Source organism: Lycorma delicatula, chromosome 1 (genome assembly GCF_047948215.1).
Source record: "Lycorma delicatula isolate Av1 chromosome 1, ASM4794821v1, whole genome shotgun sequence".
Lineage (NCBI taxonomy): Eukaryota > Metazoa > Arthropoda > Insecta > Hemiptera > Fulgoridae > Lycorma > Lycorma delicatula.
The window spans coordinates 343,975,875-343,995,983 of NC_134455.1; the positions used below are offsets into that span (position 1 = coordinate 343,975,875).

General features: G+C 29.2%; 1 protein-coding gene across 1 annotated transcript in view; it reads left to right on the top strand.

Moving 5' to 3' along the window:
- egg (SET domain bifurcated histone lysine methyltransferase eggless) overlaps window positions 1-19,727 on the top strand; it is a 148,880-nt gene extending 129,153 nt beyond the window's left edge. Inside the window, exons 19-23 of the mRNA XM_075382333.1 lie at window positions 2,065-2,323; window positions 7,311-7,366; window positions 12,272-12,343; window positions 18,483-18,628; window positions 19,049-19,727. Coding sequence (XP_075238448.1) covers window positions 2,065-2,323; window positions 7,311-7,366; window positions 12,272-12,343; window positions 18,483-18,628; window positions 19,049-19,255 — 740 coding nt within the window. The 3' untranslated portion in view covers window positions 19,256-19,727. The remainder of the gene's footprint in view (window positions 1-2,064; window positions 2,324-7,310; window positions 7,367-12,271; window positions 12,344-18,482; window positions 18,629-19,048) is intronic.
- The last annotated feature ends 382 nt before the right edge of the window (window positions 19,728-20,109 follow it).

Sequence of the window (20,109 nt, forward strand, 5' to 3'; positions counted from 1 at the left end):
AAAGAATAATTTTAATTGTGGCATATTACCAAGATAAACTGTAGGGTATGTTAATGTGGTAGAAAACTCCATACAGAGCTATTCACTAATTCTGTTCAATCTTCTGTTTTGTGAGCTTTTGTTATGTTATTTATTGTAAACAAGTTTAAAACTAATTTTCCTACTGAAATACGTAAATATAATTAAAGAAATCTGCAAATTTGCAACATTATTAAGATATAGTAAAAACCTGAGACCTATAAAGTGAAAATTATATAATGATTAAGTTATTAAAATTAAAGTTAATTTTAAAAGGAAATTGAGTTACTGAATTACTTTGTAGAACAGATTATATATAAAATCCAGTTTCATATTCTAAGCAATCAAATTATAACAATCAAGCATGCAAATCAAAATTATAAAAGTAATTTTAATGTCATTTTTCAAAATCGTTCCTTTTGGATGTACTAATGCTCTCACTCCCTGTAGCTTCCATATTCCTAAAAAAAAATCTTGTGGCTGCAGACGCACCTATTCCCAAACAGCTTCAATGATTTTTTCATTAAAATAACTTTTCCCTCACAAGAACTCTTTTAAGGGTCCAAACATGTTGAAGAGGGTGTGACATTTCAACTCTAGGGGGATAGAAGAAAACAATCCTCGTTAGTTTTCAAATTGTTCTCATCACATGAGCAGGACAGGAACTTGCAGATGTACATTATACAAACAGAATAGTGGCTTTTTATGCTTGTTTTGTATAGGTGTTTTTACTGGACTATTCTATAAGTTGCAGTTATATTTTCTGATTATAATTTGTTGTTCTCTTAAATAATCAATGTATAAAACACCCTTCATTTCCTAAAAAGAATGAAGCCATTTTTTTTTTTTGTTTAATAAATGTTTTTATATTTTTGGTTTGGAGATGAAGGATGTTGCCACTCATCAATGCTTTTTAGCTTTCTGAGGTAAAATGACGTACCAAAATTTCATCAGTAATGTCTATTGAATGTAAAAATGCATCTTCCTCACCATATTGTAAAAACAGTGAATGAGTTGCCTACAAAGCATATGCGCTTGTATTCATCCAGTAGCAGTACTGGAATCCAACTTCCATATGGTAGAAACCCAAAAATATCAGGAATTGTATGGTGGTGGGGATAAAGTCATAGTTTTTGGTTCAGTTGCTGGAAGAGTCTAAATGTAACCCTTCTGAGTCAGTATGCAAAGCGACGCCATCCTGTTAGTTACTGTGGAAGTACAGCAACTTGTCAGCAACTTCTTGAACAAGCCATTGACGATGAAACATTCATACAAAGGATCATAACGGGAAATGAAAGCTGAGTTTACACCTACGACATTGAGATAAAAGTACAGTCATCACAATGGATTGGCAAAGGATCTCCGCACCCCAAGAAACCACGTCAGTCTTGATCTGATGTCAAAGTGATGCTCTCTGTTTTTTTTAGTTTTAATGGAATTATTCTCGCCTCAAGGTGAAACAGTGAACCTTGTGTACTACTATCAAGGTGTTAACAACGGTTACATGAAAAAATTCACAAAAAGAGATCAGAATTGTGGCGCAACAACTCATGGTTCCTTCACCATGACATGCACTCACACAATCAGTTTTGTCAATTCATCAGTTTTCTGCAAAAAATTAGTTGATTGTCTTCCCTCAGCCACCCTACTCGCCAGAATTGACGCCTTGCAATTTTTTGTTACGTCCAGAATTAAAATCGGTGATGAAAGGACACCGTTTTGAGACTGATGACATTAAAGCAAATTCATCATGGACTTTAAAGGTCATTTCAAATGAACCTATCCAGTACTGCTTCACGAAGTGGAAACACTGCTGGGAAAAGTGTGTGAATAGGGGAGGAGAATACTTTGAAGAGGACAAGGATCAATAATCTGTGAAAAAATCTGTAATAAAGAAGTTAAATTATTTTTTGAACAGACCTCATGTGTGTTCTGCAAACATCTGTTTGTCTTCCTTGCACTTGATTGATTTTCTTTGTTTATGCTTTTAGAAGAGGTGATAATAATAGCTAATCTTATCATTTGTATTACTATTTTTATTTTTAGAAAAGAGAATTGATAATAGTGAAGACTCTGAGGATGGAAATGAATATAATGAAGATGCTGATGATGACGATGATGATGATGATGATGATGATGACTTCAGTACCCATGAATTTGATGGAGAGGGAGATAGTTCACAAGATAGTTTGAGTGCGATTGGGGAAAAAAGGAGGTATAACCGATATGAGACTGATCTTGATTACAAATCTTATATGAGAAGAAACTCTTCATCAGCTAGTTTGTCTAGTGATACTTCCATTAGGTAAGTATTCATTAATTTTAATTAAATTTAAATTTAAATATTATTCCCCTCACACCAGAAGAGGAGGGCTGTGATTGAAAAGGCTGATAAATATATTGAGATTTTTAAAGCATTGATTAAAAAACTTATGTATATTATAATTATGTACAAAAAATAGTTATACTGTAAACTGAATGTAAAACCTGAAAACATTAGCAACAGCCAGAAATCAGGTTGTGTGTGTGTGTGCATGCACATGCATGCGTGTATTTACTAAAGTAAAAAATACCGAACAAGGATCTACTAGAGATTATCCAGAAAGTAAGTTCCAAAGGGCTATTAAAAAAGATCAAGAAGATTCTACTGAAAGAGTAAAATTTTTATAGCTTTTTGAAATTAAATCTTAATTTTATTTTTCTTCGTAATCCCTCCCATTGTTAAGGCAGCACATCACAGCAGGACACTAGAAGTTTATCTCTTCATCATAGAATAATTTTACTTGCGTTGCAAGCCATATATTAACTACTTGTTTGACTTATCTTTGCTGTGGACCAAGCACATTGTTTTTATTCAAAATGTAGCCTGTTCACAGTCCAAAAAATTTGTATTATCAAAATTAAAAGCTGTAAGCTAAGTAAATAACCTTTTTTTCAAAACGTAATGTAATTAATGTTAATAATATTAATTTATAATTTTTTATTTTTAAAAATGTTTAAAACTGCTTTTTTCAAAAAGTAAATGAATAAAAGAAAAACAGTCTGTATTAAAAAGTAAAAAATAATTGAATGAAATATTGTGTTCACACCCAACTTACATTACTGTGTAAAATTTCACTATTGTATGGCATCAGTAAATGAGTTTAATTAAGCTTGCAAGAAAGTTATTGAAATAAATCAAAAATATTCTGGGCTATATATATTTTTAATATTATACCATCCTTACTAGAGTACCTCTTCAACTACCATACAAGTGCTGAACATGACTTTATTTATTTATTTTTTTTTGTTGAAAATAAAACAGAAACCTCTACTGATTAATGGGTGCATACTGTTACCATGGGAAAAATAGAACAGGTGAATAAAAGTAAATGAGAGTATAAAAAAAAATTATTTTGTTAATAATTACATACATTTTAAATTATTCAGTAGAATATCTTGCTATAAATAGTAAATTTGATAATTTTAAATAGTAGATTACATAGATTATAAAGAAGAATTAGAAAGATCTGTTTTTCAAGTTTTTTGAAACTGAGAACCAGAACTTTTTTTATTGCAAATACAGATTTTAATATTGTATCATACTTTTATATTCAAACAAGTCTCAGCTTATGAAAATGTAAATCAAATTGATAAATATTTCCTCAGAAGTTTTTAACACATGTGCAATTTCTTGGTAATTTTGTAATATATTTTTCGATTTAATTTTAATTATTTCTTGCGTTCATAAATATTTTTTTTTATGACTTCTTTGTTTTCCTTTTTTTAATATATATATATTAAAAATACACACACACGTGTGTATATATATATATATATATATATATATGTGTGTGTGTGTGTGTGTGTGCATTTTTTATGTTTATTTAGTTAACAAATGTTTTAATGAAAAGTTAAGATGTGTTTAAACAGGTATCTGTTGTGAATATATTCTCTTAATTGCAAATTGAATTTAGGGATGAAGGGTTAGAAATTGAAGATTATTTACTAATTGGAGTCAGTGTGTCTCTGCTTGTCCTAACTGTTAGCTGTAAAATTACTGTGGGATGACCGTAAGAAATAACCTTATGCTTTTTAAGTGGTATAAAAATGGCAATTGGAGCTATCTAGTTGACTGTCAACTCAAGATTAACCAATATATAGGTTATATCAGGGTCCATGTAGCTAGTACAAATAAATAAAAGGATCAAAGATTGGTGAATTCTATATAGTAAAATATATATTCATTAACATATTCATCACTGTGCTGAAAAAAATTATATTATATGAATTATAAATAGAGACCAGATTATACACATTTGCATATTTCCTGAGTAGTAGTATAGAAAACCTATTTCCTGAATCTTCTGCAGATGAAAGAGTGTTTATATTTCTCTTAGACACTGCTCCCTGTATGATTAAGGCAGCCAAAGCTCTCCAAGTATTTTATTCCAATTTTATTCGTGTGACGTGCTTTGCTCACGGAGTACATCGACTCACTGAAGAAGTACGACTCATGTTTGGGTATGTAAATAAACTGATTTCATCAACAAAGAAAGTATTTCTTAAGGCACCTGCTTGCAATAAGGCCTATAAAGAAAAACTGCCAAATGTGCCTTTACCTCCCAAACCAGTGGTAACTCGATGGGGAATGTGGATTGAAGCTGTGCTGTTTTACAATGAACATTTCGAGGCCACCAAAGGTGCAAGAAATGACTTCAGTAGTGCTGAGGCTATGGCAGTTTGTCAGTCCAAGGAAGCATTTAACAATTCTAGTTTAAAAAAGAAACATAGCTGTAATTAGCACTCATTTTTCCCCTCATACCTTTGAGTATTAGAAAGCTTGAAACTCAAGGTTTGGCGTTGACTTAATCTGTTCAGTTAATGAATAAACTCCACCAAATGAAATCCACATTGCCAGAGGTATTCCTGTGTAATCTTAAAGAAAAATTTGAAAACATTTTGAACAATAACCCAGGCTTTGAACCTTAATGTCAAATTGATAATTTTATTAATGGAACAGTTGAACTTTTGCCGGAAACAATAAGTGCTAACATTGCACCCAAATTCAAATACTACCCAGTTACCTCAGTGTATGTAGATCGTTCCTGATACATACAGTCTTACTACCGAATATTTGGAACAGTACCTGATTGTTTACATATACAAAAGTAACAAAATGTTAAATAATTGTTAATTATCGAATTTATCGATATGTTATTCAACTACTTACTAATTGTATGCTGATTTTTAAATAAAAAAATAAAAAGTATTATTTTTTTATTATTTAAAATTGCATATTTTGACACTTTTCATGCATATTTCAAGCGTTTTATGCTGCACATAATCCGGTCTCTAATTATAAACCACCAAACTCTGTAATTAGATAAGTTAAACTTATTATATTAATTTACAGTAACTACTTTTTGTAGTATCCCACATCTTAAGTTTGTATTAAATTCTATATTTATTACATTAAACCATATTCTTTAATTTGACATTTTATTTGAAATTATGTTTTATATTTTGAAATTTTTAATAATATACATATTTTTAATATGTGTGTATATATATATATGAATATATATTTTTTTTTTTTTTTTAATTTTTTGTTAATATATATATTTTTAATATGAGCGTACATGTAAATTTTAATAAAAAGACTATGTTCTAATATAATAAATGTAGAATTTAATACCAAATACTAACTGAAGGAATGGAATACCATGAAAACTAATTATTGTAAATTAATATGGTAAGTTTAACTTATCTAATTACAGTGTTTTGATGGTTTATAATCCGTATAATATACATATATATATATATATATATATATAGTTTTATAGACTGTGATTAAATACATAGCTTGAAATAATGAAACTAAAGAAATGTCATTGAAAAAAAAAAATACTGTTCTGCTGTTACAATATGCTGTTAAATAACAAAATAACAAAATTGCTTTTTGTATTATAATTTAAATAACATTTATCTACATTTAGAAGGAAATCAAATAAATATTAAGCTTCCATCTAATAGAAATCCATTAAAAATGTGTACTTGGTTAAGCTCAAAGTTATAACAAATTTGAAAAATGTTAACAGGCTAACATCAAATATATTTGTTGATTAAAAACTTATGAATTAGATATACTTGAAAAAAATTAAGTCCTTGAAAAAACTAAAATCAGGCCAAGATACCATGTGGTTTGTAAAATGTAGAGCTGAATTCTGGAAAAATCTATTTTTTTATTTTGTAAAGAAAGTTAAGAGGAATAGACGTTATCCTTTAGAAAAAAATTAAAAATTATGATAATCAGTCAAACTATTAAATTGAAATGATTTGAAATAAATGCATTGAAGTGACATCTTTAATTATTTAGATTTCTTGAAAATTTACGTTTTTCATATAAATGGAACTTTCCCACAAAAAATATTTAAGATGTTGACATGAAATTTTTATAGTACTTTATGAGTGTTATTAATGGTACGATTTTAAAGAAGTTTCAAATATGTTTAATTTTTGAGGTAAGAGTGATGTAATAGAATCTTTTTCCCCAACGTTGTGTTCTTAAACTTCTTCCTTTATTTCCTTGTAATTTAGAGTTTAAAATTAATGAGTAATTAAAAAATATTAAAATGAGTGGTTGTGTTAAAAATGGTTGTTCTTGTTGCCAGCCAGCCCATGCCATATATATCACTTAAATAGACAATAAGTCTAATCAAGCGATATATATATATATATATATATATATATAATCTATGCAGTACTTGTCACAGGTCGGTGGCAACTTGTTGTTTTTACATTAGCATCTGATTTTTTTTATGGAAATATTTCTGCTTGAGGTTATTAAATCTTTTATAAAATAAAATGTTATTTGTTATGAATAATTTATTATTTTCCCAAAATAATGTAAACAAATTACAAAATAAATATGGTGTATGTGATCATTCATGAATAAAATTATAAACGTTATTGAAGCAGATAGCAAACATTTAATATTACTATAATCATTAATTGAGGTAATATTTTAATTTCAGCTGTTTTTGTAAATTTTCTGACTGACAGTGTATTGTCAGTTATTAAATGACAAGTTAACAATTTTCATTGGCATTCCGTTATTCAGAAAAATAAATAGAATCATTTAATATTAGTAAATGGTAGTTAATATTAGTAATTTAAATTATTTTACTGTTATTTTGTTATATTTTTTCTGTTACTGAACTGTGCATTTGTTGTTTAATGTATTCTTTGTTTATTTACATCTGATAAAAATTTATCTGCTTAAAATAATTTTTTTAAAAATATTTCTTCAGGACCAGACTAAGGACACGAGAATTTGATAAAGAAAAACATAAGAAGATAGATAATGGTAAGATTCATTTAATTTTTTCTCAATTTCATTTGTTTGCATAAAATCCATTTTCTTGGAATAGTTACTTAAATTTATATACTTAAAAATATTTACTTAAATTTCTTATAATAGAAGTTACATTGATTTTTTTTTTTTTTTAATAAATAAAAAAAGTTAATTTATTTTCTTTGTTCAGATTGAAGGTCTAACAGCATTTATTTTACTATTTGCAGACAGTTAAATGTTTTATTATTTAGGCAGTTTGAAAGTAGTAATATTAAAGCTTTTTAATATACTAGTATATTTTTAATAATACTAGCTTTTTAATAATAATAATAGTATTTTTAGTTATATTTTCACTTCTATGATGCAGTCAGCTTAATTTTAGCCCACTTATCTGAGGCTGATTTCTTGTGATTTGAAGGAAATGCATTTTTAACCCTAAATTTTAAATAGCTTGTTATAAATTCAATAACGTATCCTTCCAGATATTTTATAGTTTTTATTTAGAAAGTTAGTATATAAATTTTGCGAATACCATTGTGACTACAATATTAGCAGTTAGACACATCATGAAAATAGTGAAAGTTGATACAACCAATGAACCCGGTGATGAAAATAATGATTATGAAAATTTACTGAGTTCTTATGTATGGTTCTGCTAATGAGCCATTATCATTGTTATTTAGATAAGTAGTGTGGTTGAAAAGAAAATTGTAATCGCTTTTAAGCCAATCAAAATTAAATCAGAAGAATAAATTAATCTAATTCTCAATTTATCTATCAAAATGTATGTAAATATGGCTCTATAATCCTATATATATGTAGCTACATATTGTAGCTAGGGTGGGAAGGTAGCGTCTGTGCCCAGTGGCTCTTATCGGCAGGCCAGCCAGGCCTGATGCTCTAGCAGGGATGTTCGCATCTGCCAGGAGGTCTCACATCGGGCCAGCCAGGAAAATTCTCCCATCTTCTCCTTCTCCAGGTGGTAGTCGGCGACTAACTGAATATTTGTTCTGTCATTTGCTCTTTTATAAGCGCCTGTGATTGGTGGGAGAGTTGTACGGTCAGCTAGCTTGGTGGAAGTAGTGCTTCTGGAGGCGTGTAGGTGTACTATACTTCCTCTGACATCTGAACAGCTGGCATTGCACTTGCTGATATGAAGCTCAGCATATGTGTGGCGACAATATTCAAAGTATATCATGAAGTTCTCCTAGAATTTTCATAACCTATTTTATTTGTTGTAGATTGGGGTGTAAAAACCTGAAGAAAAGGTGTCAGATGACTCGGTGGAATTTAGAGAAGCTTGAGGAAGAGGAGGTAAAGAAGATTTTTGAGGAGGACATCGCAAGAGGTCTGAGTAAAAAAGATAAGGTAGAAAATGTAGAAGAAGAATGGGAGAATGTTAAAAAGGAAATTCTTAAATCAGCAGAAGCAAACTTAGGCGGAATAAAGAGAACTGGTAGAAAACCTTGGGTTTCAGACGATATATTGTAGCTGATGGATGAACGTAGAAAATATAAGAATGCTAGTGATGAAGAAAGTAAAAGGAACTATCGGCAATTAAGAAATGCTATAAACAGGAAGTGGAAACTGGCGAAAGAAGTGTGGATTAAAGAAAAGTGTTCAGAAGTGGAAAGAGAAATGAACATTGGTAAAATAGACGGAGCATACAGGAAAGTTAAGGAAAATTTTGGGGTACATAAATTAAAATCTAATAATGTGTTAAACAAAGATGGTACACCAATATATAATACGAAAGGTAAAGTCGATAGTTGGGTGGAATATATTGAAGAGTTATACGGAGGAAATGAATTAGAAAATGGTGTTATAGAGGAAGAAGAGGAAGTTGAGGAGGATGAAATGGAAGAAACAATACTGAGATCTGAATTTAAGAGAGCATTAAAAGATTTAAATGGCAGAAAGGCTCCTGGAATAGACGGAATACCTGTAGAATTACTGCGCAGTGCAGGTGAGGAAGCGATTGATAGATTATACAAACTGGTGTGTAATATTTATGAAAATGGGGAATTTCCATCAGACTTCAAAAAAAGTGTTATAGTAATGATACCAAAGAAAGCAGGGGCAGATAAATGTGAAGAATACAGAACAATTAGTTTAACTAGTCATGCATCAAAAATCTTAACTAGAATTTTATACAGAAGAATTGAGAGGAGAGTGGAAGAAGTGTTAGGAGAAGACCAATTTGGTTTCAGGAAAAGTATAGGGACAAGGGAAGCAATTTTAGGCCTCAGATTAATAGTAGAAGGAAGATTAAAGAAAAACAAACAAACATACTTGGCGTTTATAGACCTAGAAAAGGCATTCGATAACGTAGACTGGAATAAAATGTTCAGTATTTTTAAAAAATTAGGGTTCAAATACAGAGATAGAAGAACAATTGCTAACATGTACAGGAACCAAACAGCAACAGTAACAATTGAAGAACATAAGAAAGAAGCCGTAATAAGAAAGGGAGTCTGACAAGGATGTTCCCTATCTCCGTTACTTTTTAATCTTTACATGGAACTAGCAGTTAATGATGTTAAAGAACAATTTAGATTCGGAGTAACAGTACAAGGTGAAAAGATAAAGATGCTACGATTTGCTGATGATATAGTAATTCTAGCCGAGAGTAAAAAGGATTTAGAAGAAACAATGAACGGCATAGATGAAGTCCTACGTAAGAACTATCGCATGAAAATAAACAAGAACAAAACAAAAGTAATGAAATGTAGTAGAAATAACAAAGATGGACCACTGAATGTGAAAATAGGAGGAGAAAATATTATGGAGGTAGAAGAATTTTGTTATTTGGGAAGTAGAATTACTAAAGATGGACGAAGCAGGAGCGATATAAAATGCCGAATAGCACAAGCTAAACGAGCCTTCAGTAAGAAATATAATGTGTTTACATCAAAAATTAATTTAAATGTCAGGAAAAGATTTTTGAAAGTGTATGTTTGGAGTGTCGCTTATATGGAAGTGAAACTTGGACAATCAGAGTATCTGAGAAGAAAAGATTAGAAGCTTTTGAAATGTGGTGCTATAGGAGAATGTTAAAAATCAGATGGGTGGATAAAGTGACAAATGAAGAGGTATTGCGACAAATAGATGAAGAAAGAAGCATTTGGAAAAATATAGTTAAAGAAGAGACAGACTTATAGGCCACATACTAAGGCATCCTGGAATAGTCGCTTTAATATTGGAAGGACAGGTAGAAGGGAAAAATTGTGTAGGCAGGCCACGTTTGGAATATGTAAAACAAATTGTTAGGGATGTAGGATGTAGAGGGTATACTGAAATGAAACGACTAGCACTAGATAGGGAATCTTGGAGAGCTGCATCAAACCAGTCAAATGATTGAAGACAAAAAAAAAACAAATTTTATTTGTGAAAATAATGAAAACGTTTATAAACATGTGTCCTAAAATGTTTTGTTTGCAAATTATGGCTTCTGAAAAATTTCACTCAGATTTCAGCTACCCTTACAATTGAGGTGCTAAATTTTTTAGGATGTTAATTAAGGGGTTGAATTAGTGGTTACAGTTTTGACCTGAAAAATTGAATAGAATAGGTTCCAGCATCATATCTGCAGTAGTTTTTGAAAAATCTGGGTTGGAAACCAATAAATTGGAAAAAACCCTGCCTTTTATGTTTGAAGTACATTATTTTGTTTGAACATTTACTATAAACTAGTACATACCATGCATGCACTTTGATCTAGTATACTAAACCTTTGGTCTAGTTACTAAACAAAATTAAAATTTTTCTAACTTTTTTTGTTTTATTCAACTTATCTTACACCATTTTCTTCAGAATTAAATTTTCCACAAGGTTTGTTTAAAAGTTTTATATGTTTATTACTCATTTAATGAAGTTATTGTATGCCAAACATAAAAAACAGGATTTTTACCCCAAATTATTGGTTTTAACCCCAAATTGCTCAAAAACTTCTGCAGATATGGTTCTGGGGCCAATTTTTTTATTCTTCTGATCACAAACCATAAGAAATAACTAATTCCATCCCGTAAGTAACATCCTAAAAATTTTGGTATGACCTCATTTCACCAGGGTAACTGAAATCCAAGTGAAATATTTCACTAACCATAACTCACAAATGAAGCATTTTATTCTTATGCATTTTTTATTTGCATGAACTTTTTCCATTATTTTCATGAGTAGAATAAGTTATGAAAATCCTGAGAGAACTTTGTGATACATCCCCTGTATTTTTATTAAATTAATTGTAAAAAAATATTTTGCCTACCCCTTAACACGTCATTGTTAGTGTTGCGAAAATACAGAATTTTTTATTCAACCCCTCATTTCTTCATTAATAAATATGTTAGTCTCACCAACGCATTTAAAAATAATAGTATTCCAATACTATTATTTTTAAATACTATATTACTATATTTTTAAATAGTATTGGAATACTATTATTTTTAAATACGTAATGAAAATCAATCAATAAATTAGTTTATATTTCAATAAATTCGTAACAGATTGCTTATTCATAGAGTGTGATAGTCTCAACTCATATTTCTCATTGAAGAAGAATGGAAAACCATTTCAATCTCATTTTACCTTTTGTGGCTAGCATGACATTTTTATTATTTTTGAGAATGGTTTTGTCTGTTTTGAGGAAAAATTAGTATTCCATATTAGATTGCATAACAACTGTATGTTTATGATATCCCGTTAAAGCCCAACAGGGCAAAGAATGGGGGGGGGGGATGTGGCGACCGGAACGTCACTAGGCGGGTATTCTTCCCCTACAGGGTTGGGATGTATGTTTATGATACCTAAAAGACAGCATCTTTATCGGAATTCTAAATCTAATGTACTTTTCTTAAATTCTGTATAAAAGAATACCAAAATGTCCAATTTAAGTTCTAAATGATTTTGTCAATAATTTAGGTTCAGAAAGGAAGTCTAATCCAAAGGAAGACTGCAATGTTATGTACATCAGTGATGAGGAAGAAGTTGGAGGTGAGCATAATGTTTAAAATATTGTATTTTATATTATTTTTAATTTCTGTGGATTATTATAAATTTATGGAATTATCTTTTACATGTTCACATTCATCAATCAATTTTGTTGACTAAACTTTTCTGTCAAGTATCATCTTTCTTCCTGATTAATTTTCATTTTAAAATATCCATTAAATTTTTATATTAACTGTTTTTTTAGCCATTTCCTGTCATATTCCTATAATTTTCCTATAATCTTCAATTTAAATCTTTTAATAGCATCTTAAAAAAATTTTCATATTTATATTGCATCTTTTTTCCCTAATTTTTTTACATTTTCTTAAATTGTAACACATAATTCATTTTAACTAAATTCTAACTGCTACCCATATCTGCTCCATTTTCTTAAATTGTAACACATAATTCATTTTAACTAAATTCTAACTGCTACCCATATCTGCTCCATTTTCTTAAATTGTAACACATAATTCATTTTAACTAAATTCTAACTGCTACCCATATCTGCTCCTACATTCAAGGTTAATTTGTAGTCCATTATTTGAATCATAGTTTTTTTTCACACTTCTGTAATCTGAAAAATTTACTTAACTCTTGGCATTACTCCTGTGTATATGATTCTTTTATGATTTTAGACTGTAGTATGTGGAGTAACTGGATCTTGTTTATTCATATAAGTTTTTTAAATCAGCATTGAAACTGAATGAGATTATTCCTCCTGGTGTAAATAAATTTTTTGCGCTTGTGGTTTATGCTTAAAACTTATAATTGTTTAATGTTAAATTATTTAGTAACTGCTGTTCAGTGTGGGGATGGTTATTGCCCTTCTGCTTAAATATCACTCACATGAGATAATCAACCTGCAACATTTGAATCGTCAGATACATATAAAATCTTAAAAATTAACATTTTGATTAAACTAATTTACTTTTACTTTCAGTAAACATTTGTTTAGTATAAATTTTGTCAAAATAGACTTATTTATAATAGATAGATTGTTTGAATTAAGATTCACAGAATCTTAATGATTGTTTGAATCTTATTGCTTTCATATTGGTAATGAACATTCATATTTTGGTAACCCTTAAGTGATTAAACGATTTTAAACAATATTATTTTTACTAGTTTGAATTTACTGTGAATTAATTAACTACATCTAAGGTATAACTTATTTTGTATCATAAAGTAGTTCTTTAACAATATTAAACATACTAATTGTTGAATTGGACAACCTAAAATAATTTTATTGTATGTGATGATCAGCATTTCAGATTTTTCTCCTGAAACATCTTTCATGTTCTTTGAAATTTTCTTTCATGTTTTCTTTGTATGCTGTTCTCCATTGCAAGGCCAGGAACCTTGTGTTTAAGTGTAGATTCTGAAATTAGTTATAACTTGCGGATGTTTATATATCGTTAAGTAAATACAACAATAATTGGTTAAGTAAATTTGTCTACTAAGCACATTTTATTTTTGTTAATCATGTTCAATTTTATTTAATTCTTAGTTTATTTTAATGTTAAACTGAAGTTATCCATTTATATGTTACATTTTGCTGTCTGTATTACAGCTTATTATGTAAATCTTGTGTTTTCAATCTCTTAATAAGCAAATTAAATACTGTGCTAGTACAGTTGTTATTTAAATGTATTAAGTTGTCTATAATCTTCTGGTTGTACAAAAAAGAATATCCGGGTATTAATTTCTGCATGCATGGCTGTAGATTGATTCCCTGTTTTTTTTTTTTGTTAGCACCACTAGCAAAGATGGCAACTTTGAAAAGCTTCCGTGTTTTGCAATTTGATAAATGTGAATCTGTAGTTACAGTTAACAAGTGTTCCATGGAAAGTTCAATTGTGATCCTGCAAATGAAAATAACATTCATTGATGGCACAGTCAGTTTGAAATGATTGAATGTTATTCAGAGTGTGCAAGCGTACTCTGAAGAAAATGTTGAATGTGTCTGGGAAGGATTTTCTGTGTATTGCTATATAGAAAACCTGGTCAGCTGATCACAAAGTAACAATGCCAGTGATGACAGTGTGAAATAGTTTAAGCAAATGCATACATATGCATCCATATCGTTTACATCTGTTACAGACTTTGAAGCCTACCAACAATTCTGTGCACGCTGACTTCGCAATCAAAATGTTACTGCATGAAGATGAAAACTTTCTTGATCATATATTAATATCTTCCTTTACAAGGAAAATATAATGCTGTTAATTTAAAAAAAAAAAATTAATGACTTACTGACCTCTTGTGTAAACATAAACTCAACGTACCAGAGGATATCAAGATAGCTGATGATAAATTCTTTCAATCTAAACAGGTTGACATGCTCCTAGATGTGAGCATATTTTTCAAATATCTGTGAGTCAACTCTTCAGAGTCTGCCAACCTTACAGAACTAAATTTTCACCTGAAAAAAATCTAACTATAAATCACAGAAAATTTCTGTCTTGCTGAATTTGCAATGCTTCAGCTGAGAACTGGAAGATTTCAATTTGTCATTTTAGAGAATTGAAGAGATTTGAAGCTATGATCTTAAATCTTATGAAAAACGAGCTTGTGAGCAATATTACATATTAAACGTAAAACCCAGTCAGTGGAAAAATTATTTTTTGATTATATTTTTCTCTAAACATTTGACATTAGAAAGTCTAGGGAACAAGCCACTAATCATTTTTATACTTTTGAGCTTAAACTCAGTAGGGATAGTGACTTAAAAAAGGAGTTACATTAAATTTCTAAATGAATATTTGAAAAAAGAAGAGGTATATCCTGTAATAGAAGTGCTTTGTGACACTTAAGGCTACACTACTGGTTGCAGTGAGTCATTCCATGTCTTCATTTTTTCACGCATGTATACAGTGTATTACTTTGGGACAATCCTCTTACAAACTCTTAAACGCATTAGACTAAATAAACTGTATGATTAAACTAATATCTTGTTGTGTCATTAAACTCCTTTATTTATTACAAATTATAATAAAATAAACTTGTTTAAACACTGCAAGAATCTTATACCATTACCTATTAACTTACACCAGTTAATAGCTGAAAAATTATTCAGGGTAACATCAGACTTAGTCCTATAATATTATGTAGATAAGCATAGTTCCATCTGAGTGAGTATGTTAATAGTCAGAACTACTGAATCTGGTGTACTGAAAACCCACACAATTGTAATTAATTTTCTCTAAATCCATAAAACAATACTCAATTTCAATCGATTTAAAAATAAAAAATAATCAAAAACCTGATTTTTAGATTCTTTTAAATGTTATAAGCCTTCCAAGAAGTCACCCAAAATCTACACCTACACTTCTAGAGTAGCAGTATACAAACATTTTTGATCTCATAGTCGTAAGACAAAAATAATTATGTACTCCATATAATAGTGTGTGTGAGCGCATGCGTGTGTGTGTGTGATAAAAATCAAATTTTTATTTATTTTAAATAATAATCATACATTTAAATTAAATTAAAAATTTACATTTTGAATTAGAATTTTATGTGAGGAATGTGATTGTATTTGTTTAGTTATATCAGAAAAATCTGATTTCGTATACCCTCTGTTAATGCAATTTAAAAATCTGGTTCTAACTCTAATTTATTTCTGTATTTGGTTTTAAAGGTTATTGCAGAAAATGCTATTTCACACATAATAAGATTGCACTCTAGAACCAAATGATAAGATTGCATTCGTTGCTGTGCTTACTAAATCTAGATATTTCGTTTTCAGTCCCATCCACCAATTATGAAAAGATTTTCCTTTAAATTCGGACTGTAACATTGTTCTTTCACTCATGCCAATTAACTGTTCTTGAGCTGCAATCGAAAAATATCTATTTTTACATTTTCAGCAAACAGGTCATGACCCATTGAAGAAACATTTTTTTAATACTAGGAAGATCTGTAAACGTTACAAAATTTTGTCTCCAATTTTTTTAAATGTGTAGATGTAAGACTTAATTTGTTCCATATTTACTTCATTTTCAGAAGCAAAAAGACAGAATGATGGAATCATTTCTAAAGATCTCTTTACTAAATTCTCCCTCCACATCACGATTTTCTTACAAAATGCTTTCTTAATCATTGTTAAAATGCCACCTTTTCCTTGAAGGGATAAATTGAGCATGTTTACTTTTTCAAAAATATCAACTAAGTAACATACTATCAATAGCCACTTATCACTGAAAAAGCAAACTTTGAATAGAACGCTTTGCTTCCCATAAAAGTCTTCGTGCACATGTACTTAAAAGCCAGTGCATTTATGATGTTGAGCTCCCTAGGCATAGTGAAATCAGACATAGCATCCAATGAGAGAACTTCACCCTCACATGATAGATGATCATAAACTTGCAAGTGATCGTGAGTCTACTTATTTTGCGTACCTCAGTTTGGAGACTACTATTCTAGTGAATAAGTGTTATGCTACATGTATTTTTTCATGAAAAAGTTACTTTTTCTAGACTATCGCCACCAAGATCCCACCAATTTTCATTTTCATCTTACTACTAGTCTTTTTTGTGAATCTGCTTTAAAGACACTATGTATGGAAGATTCCATTCACCCTGGAGCTGTTAAAGATGACTACTACAAATGCTGACTACTACAAATAATAAACTCCGATAGATTAAAAACATTATGTTGCCATGGGACTCATCTTTTAGAAAAGCTCATCCAAAGGAAATAATCCTTTGTCGATTGCGGTTAGGCCATACTAGAGTCACACACGGATGTCTAATGTCAAACGTAAATGCACCAACATGATTACGATGCAACTGCCGCTTGACTGTGCATCACATCCTTGTGGATTGCATTTGTTATGCGGTATTGCGTTGTAAATTTAATTTGCCCAGGAACATTAGTGAAATCCTTTGTGGACAATAATAAGGAAGTTTTGGACCGGGTCTTTTTATATCTTAGATTTATTTTACTTTTATGAGTTTGACTTTAAATTTATATTTTCTTTTGTTATCTGAGAAGGAGCCTTTTATATTCCTCTTGGAGTTCGTTATATTATTTCATTTTTTTTTTTGTTTATATATATATATATATATTATATAAGTTGTTTTTATTTATTTTTAAGTTTTTAATCTGTGGTAGTAGTTTTAATTATTTTTTAGTGATATTTTATGTTATTAGTTAAATTTTAGCCTTTTAATTTTTAATTAGGATTAGTTTTTTATCATAATTTTGTAGTCTTCCCCTTATCCAAGTTGGGACTCTTTACACTCCTCTTGAATTTTTTTTAAACTTTTTATTTTAGTTAAATTTTACATTTTTAGTTTTAAGCTTATTTTTAATTTTATATTTTACGGCTGTGATTTAGTTTTAAGTGTTTTTAAAAATAAATTTTTCAGCTGTGATATTAGTTGTAAGTTTTTAATTTTTAGTTTTTAAGGCAGTTTTTATTTTTTTTACTATTTGTTTTCTTTTATAAAATTTTGTTCCGGGCAATGATAATACCAAAGCGTTTTTCGTACACCAAACACAAAAAAAAAACTACAAATGCCATTTATAAAATAGACAAGAAAAATTTAAGAAATGTTTCTAGAAACATAGTAAAAATTAAAAAAAAAGTGAAATTAATGGAAAATTGAAATGGATGGATATAATTTCTAACATTGTTTTATATAAAAAAAATCTGTAAATAAACTTTTCAGATAAATGAATGAGATGTAATACAGCTGTTTCAGTCATAATAAAAAATTAGAATTTAAGCAGTTCTAACTGAAACATTAGAACTTAATTACCTTATACAATGGCATTTTGTATATGTTTGCATGTGCTCATTTTTACACATGAATGTCTGGTTGCAGGCACCAAGGTATAATATTACTTCACTGTTTGTAGTCTTATTATGTAATCAGAAGAATGTACAAGAAATGTAATCTATAACTATCACTCATAAAGAGTAACAGTGTGAATGCCTGAAAAATATTTCACCACCATTCAGTGATGGTTATCACTTCTGATCATTGCCATTTTGATTAATATTTTATGGGAAAGAAAATGTTATCTATTTGAAACTGTTCCAGTTTACCATTAGAGCTACTAATTGTTAAAATATTATAAATGTATAAAATTGATTGAGATTTTTTACAAATAATTACCATTTTGTTTTCAGTTCGCCAGCCATCACGCTTTGCTGCTAACCTTGATGACTCGGACAGAAGTAGAAAATTCAAATCTGTAAGGGATTATTATGGAGAAGATGAATGCATCTATGTAATGGATGCCAAAAACAGTGGAAACATTGGCCGTTATCTAAATGTAATTTTTTCTTCAGCTTATATTTTCATTGCTTTCATTATTTATAATGTAATTCATCATTTTGTGGTTGTGTGTCATTGGTCAGAGGTCATACCATGCTTACTAATGGAATTTTCCCTTGTCATAAGGTCAATTATACAATTTTTTATATTTAAAATTACAAAATTTATTAATGTTCTTCTAATCAGTAACATCTTATTAACCTTACCTTATTAACTCCTTCACTTTTTAAACTTTTAATTAAATCAGTATCAAAACATTTAAATGGTGTTATTCACTATTCATAGACTAATTTATAAAAATTAAAATCGAAATAATGGTTTTAATTGAAGAACATTCATTATTTATTTTCAATATTTTTATTTATTTGATACTGAGTGTTGGAATGTAAGCTGAATTAATTTTTATTGTTTGTTGCAGCACTCTTGCAATCCTAACATCTTTGTTCAAAATGTATTTGTTGATACACATGATTTACGATTTCCATGGGTGGCATTTTTTGCTTCTCATTTTATTAAAGCTGGCGATGAATTAACATGGGATTACAATTACGATGTTGGAAGTGTTCCAGGAAAGGTCTTACATTGTTACTGTGGAGAGAATAATTGCAGACGCCGTCTTTTGTAATTTGTTTCGTGTGACTTTTATGTATTTATAGTGACATTTCTGACTTTTTCTATTTAACTTCTAAAAAAGATTTGTATCAAATGAGCTTCACTGCAGTGAATGTCAATATGGAAAACGTGTACACATGTTTCACTTCAGTAGATAAAAAATGAAACCTATATATTGAAGATGTTGAATAATTAAATAGGGATTGAGTTCTGTTGAGCAAATCAGTTTTATTTTGAACCATTACTGGAAATTTGTTAAACTTCAACTTTTTTCCAATAATTCTGGCTCTTTACCTGAAAAAAGAAAAAGTAAAAAAAGTGTAGGATTACTTCAATGTTATCTTAACAAATGTTTTTAAGTTGCAAGAGATATCAAGAAAGTAACAGACTCAAAAAATAAATAACAATATTATTTGTAAAACTGATAAAATCTGAATAAATTTACAATTTTCTGTTCAGTTTAAATATAAAATTCTCTTATTTTAAATACCAATATCAAAACATTACTAACTACTTTATTTCATGATTCTTTTTACTAAAAAGTAATTTTTTGGTAATCCAAGTCCTTCTGGTTAACAGTTCATTAAGTAAATAAATAAATCATGACTTAAATTTAATTAAAGATGAGCTTTTTTTACTGAAATATTTAATCAAATTTGTAGAACCCAATCTCAGCAAATGGTTTTTAATTTGTTAAGTTGACTTTAATATTTATAAATTGTTTCTTTCTATATGGTTCTTAATTTATTTTGTAAGTATTTTTTTTTTTACTCGCTCTCAATCTCAATTTTACATGAGTGTATGTGACTCACTGAAACACATATTTAATAACTAACTGCTTATCTTGAACTTCATTAGATATATTTT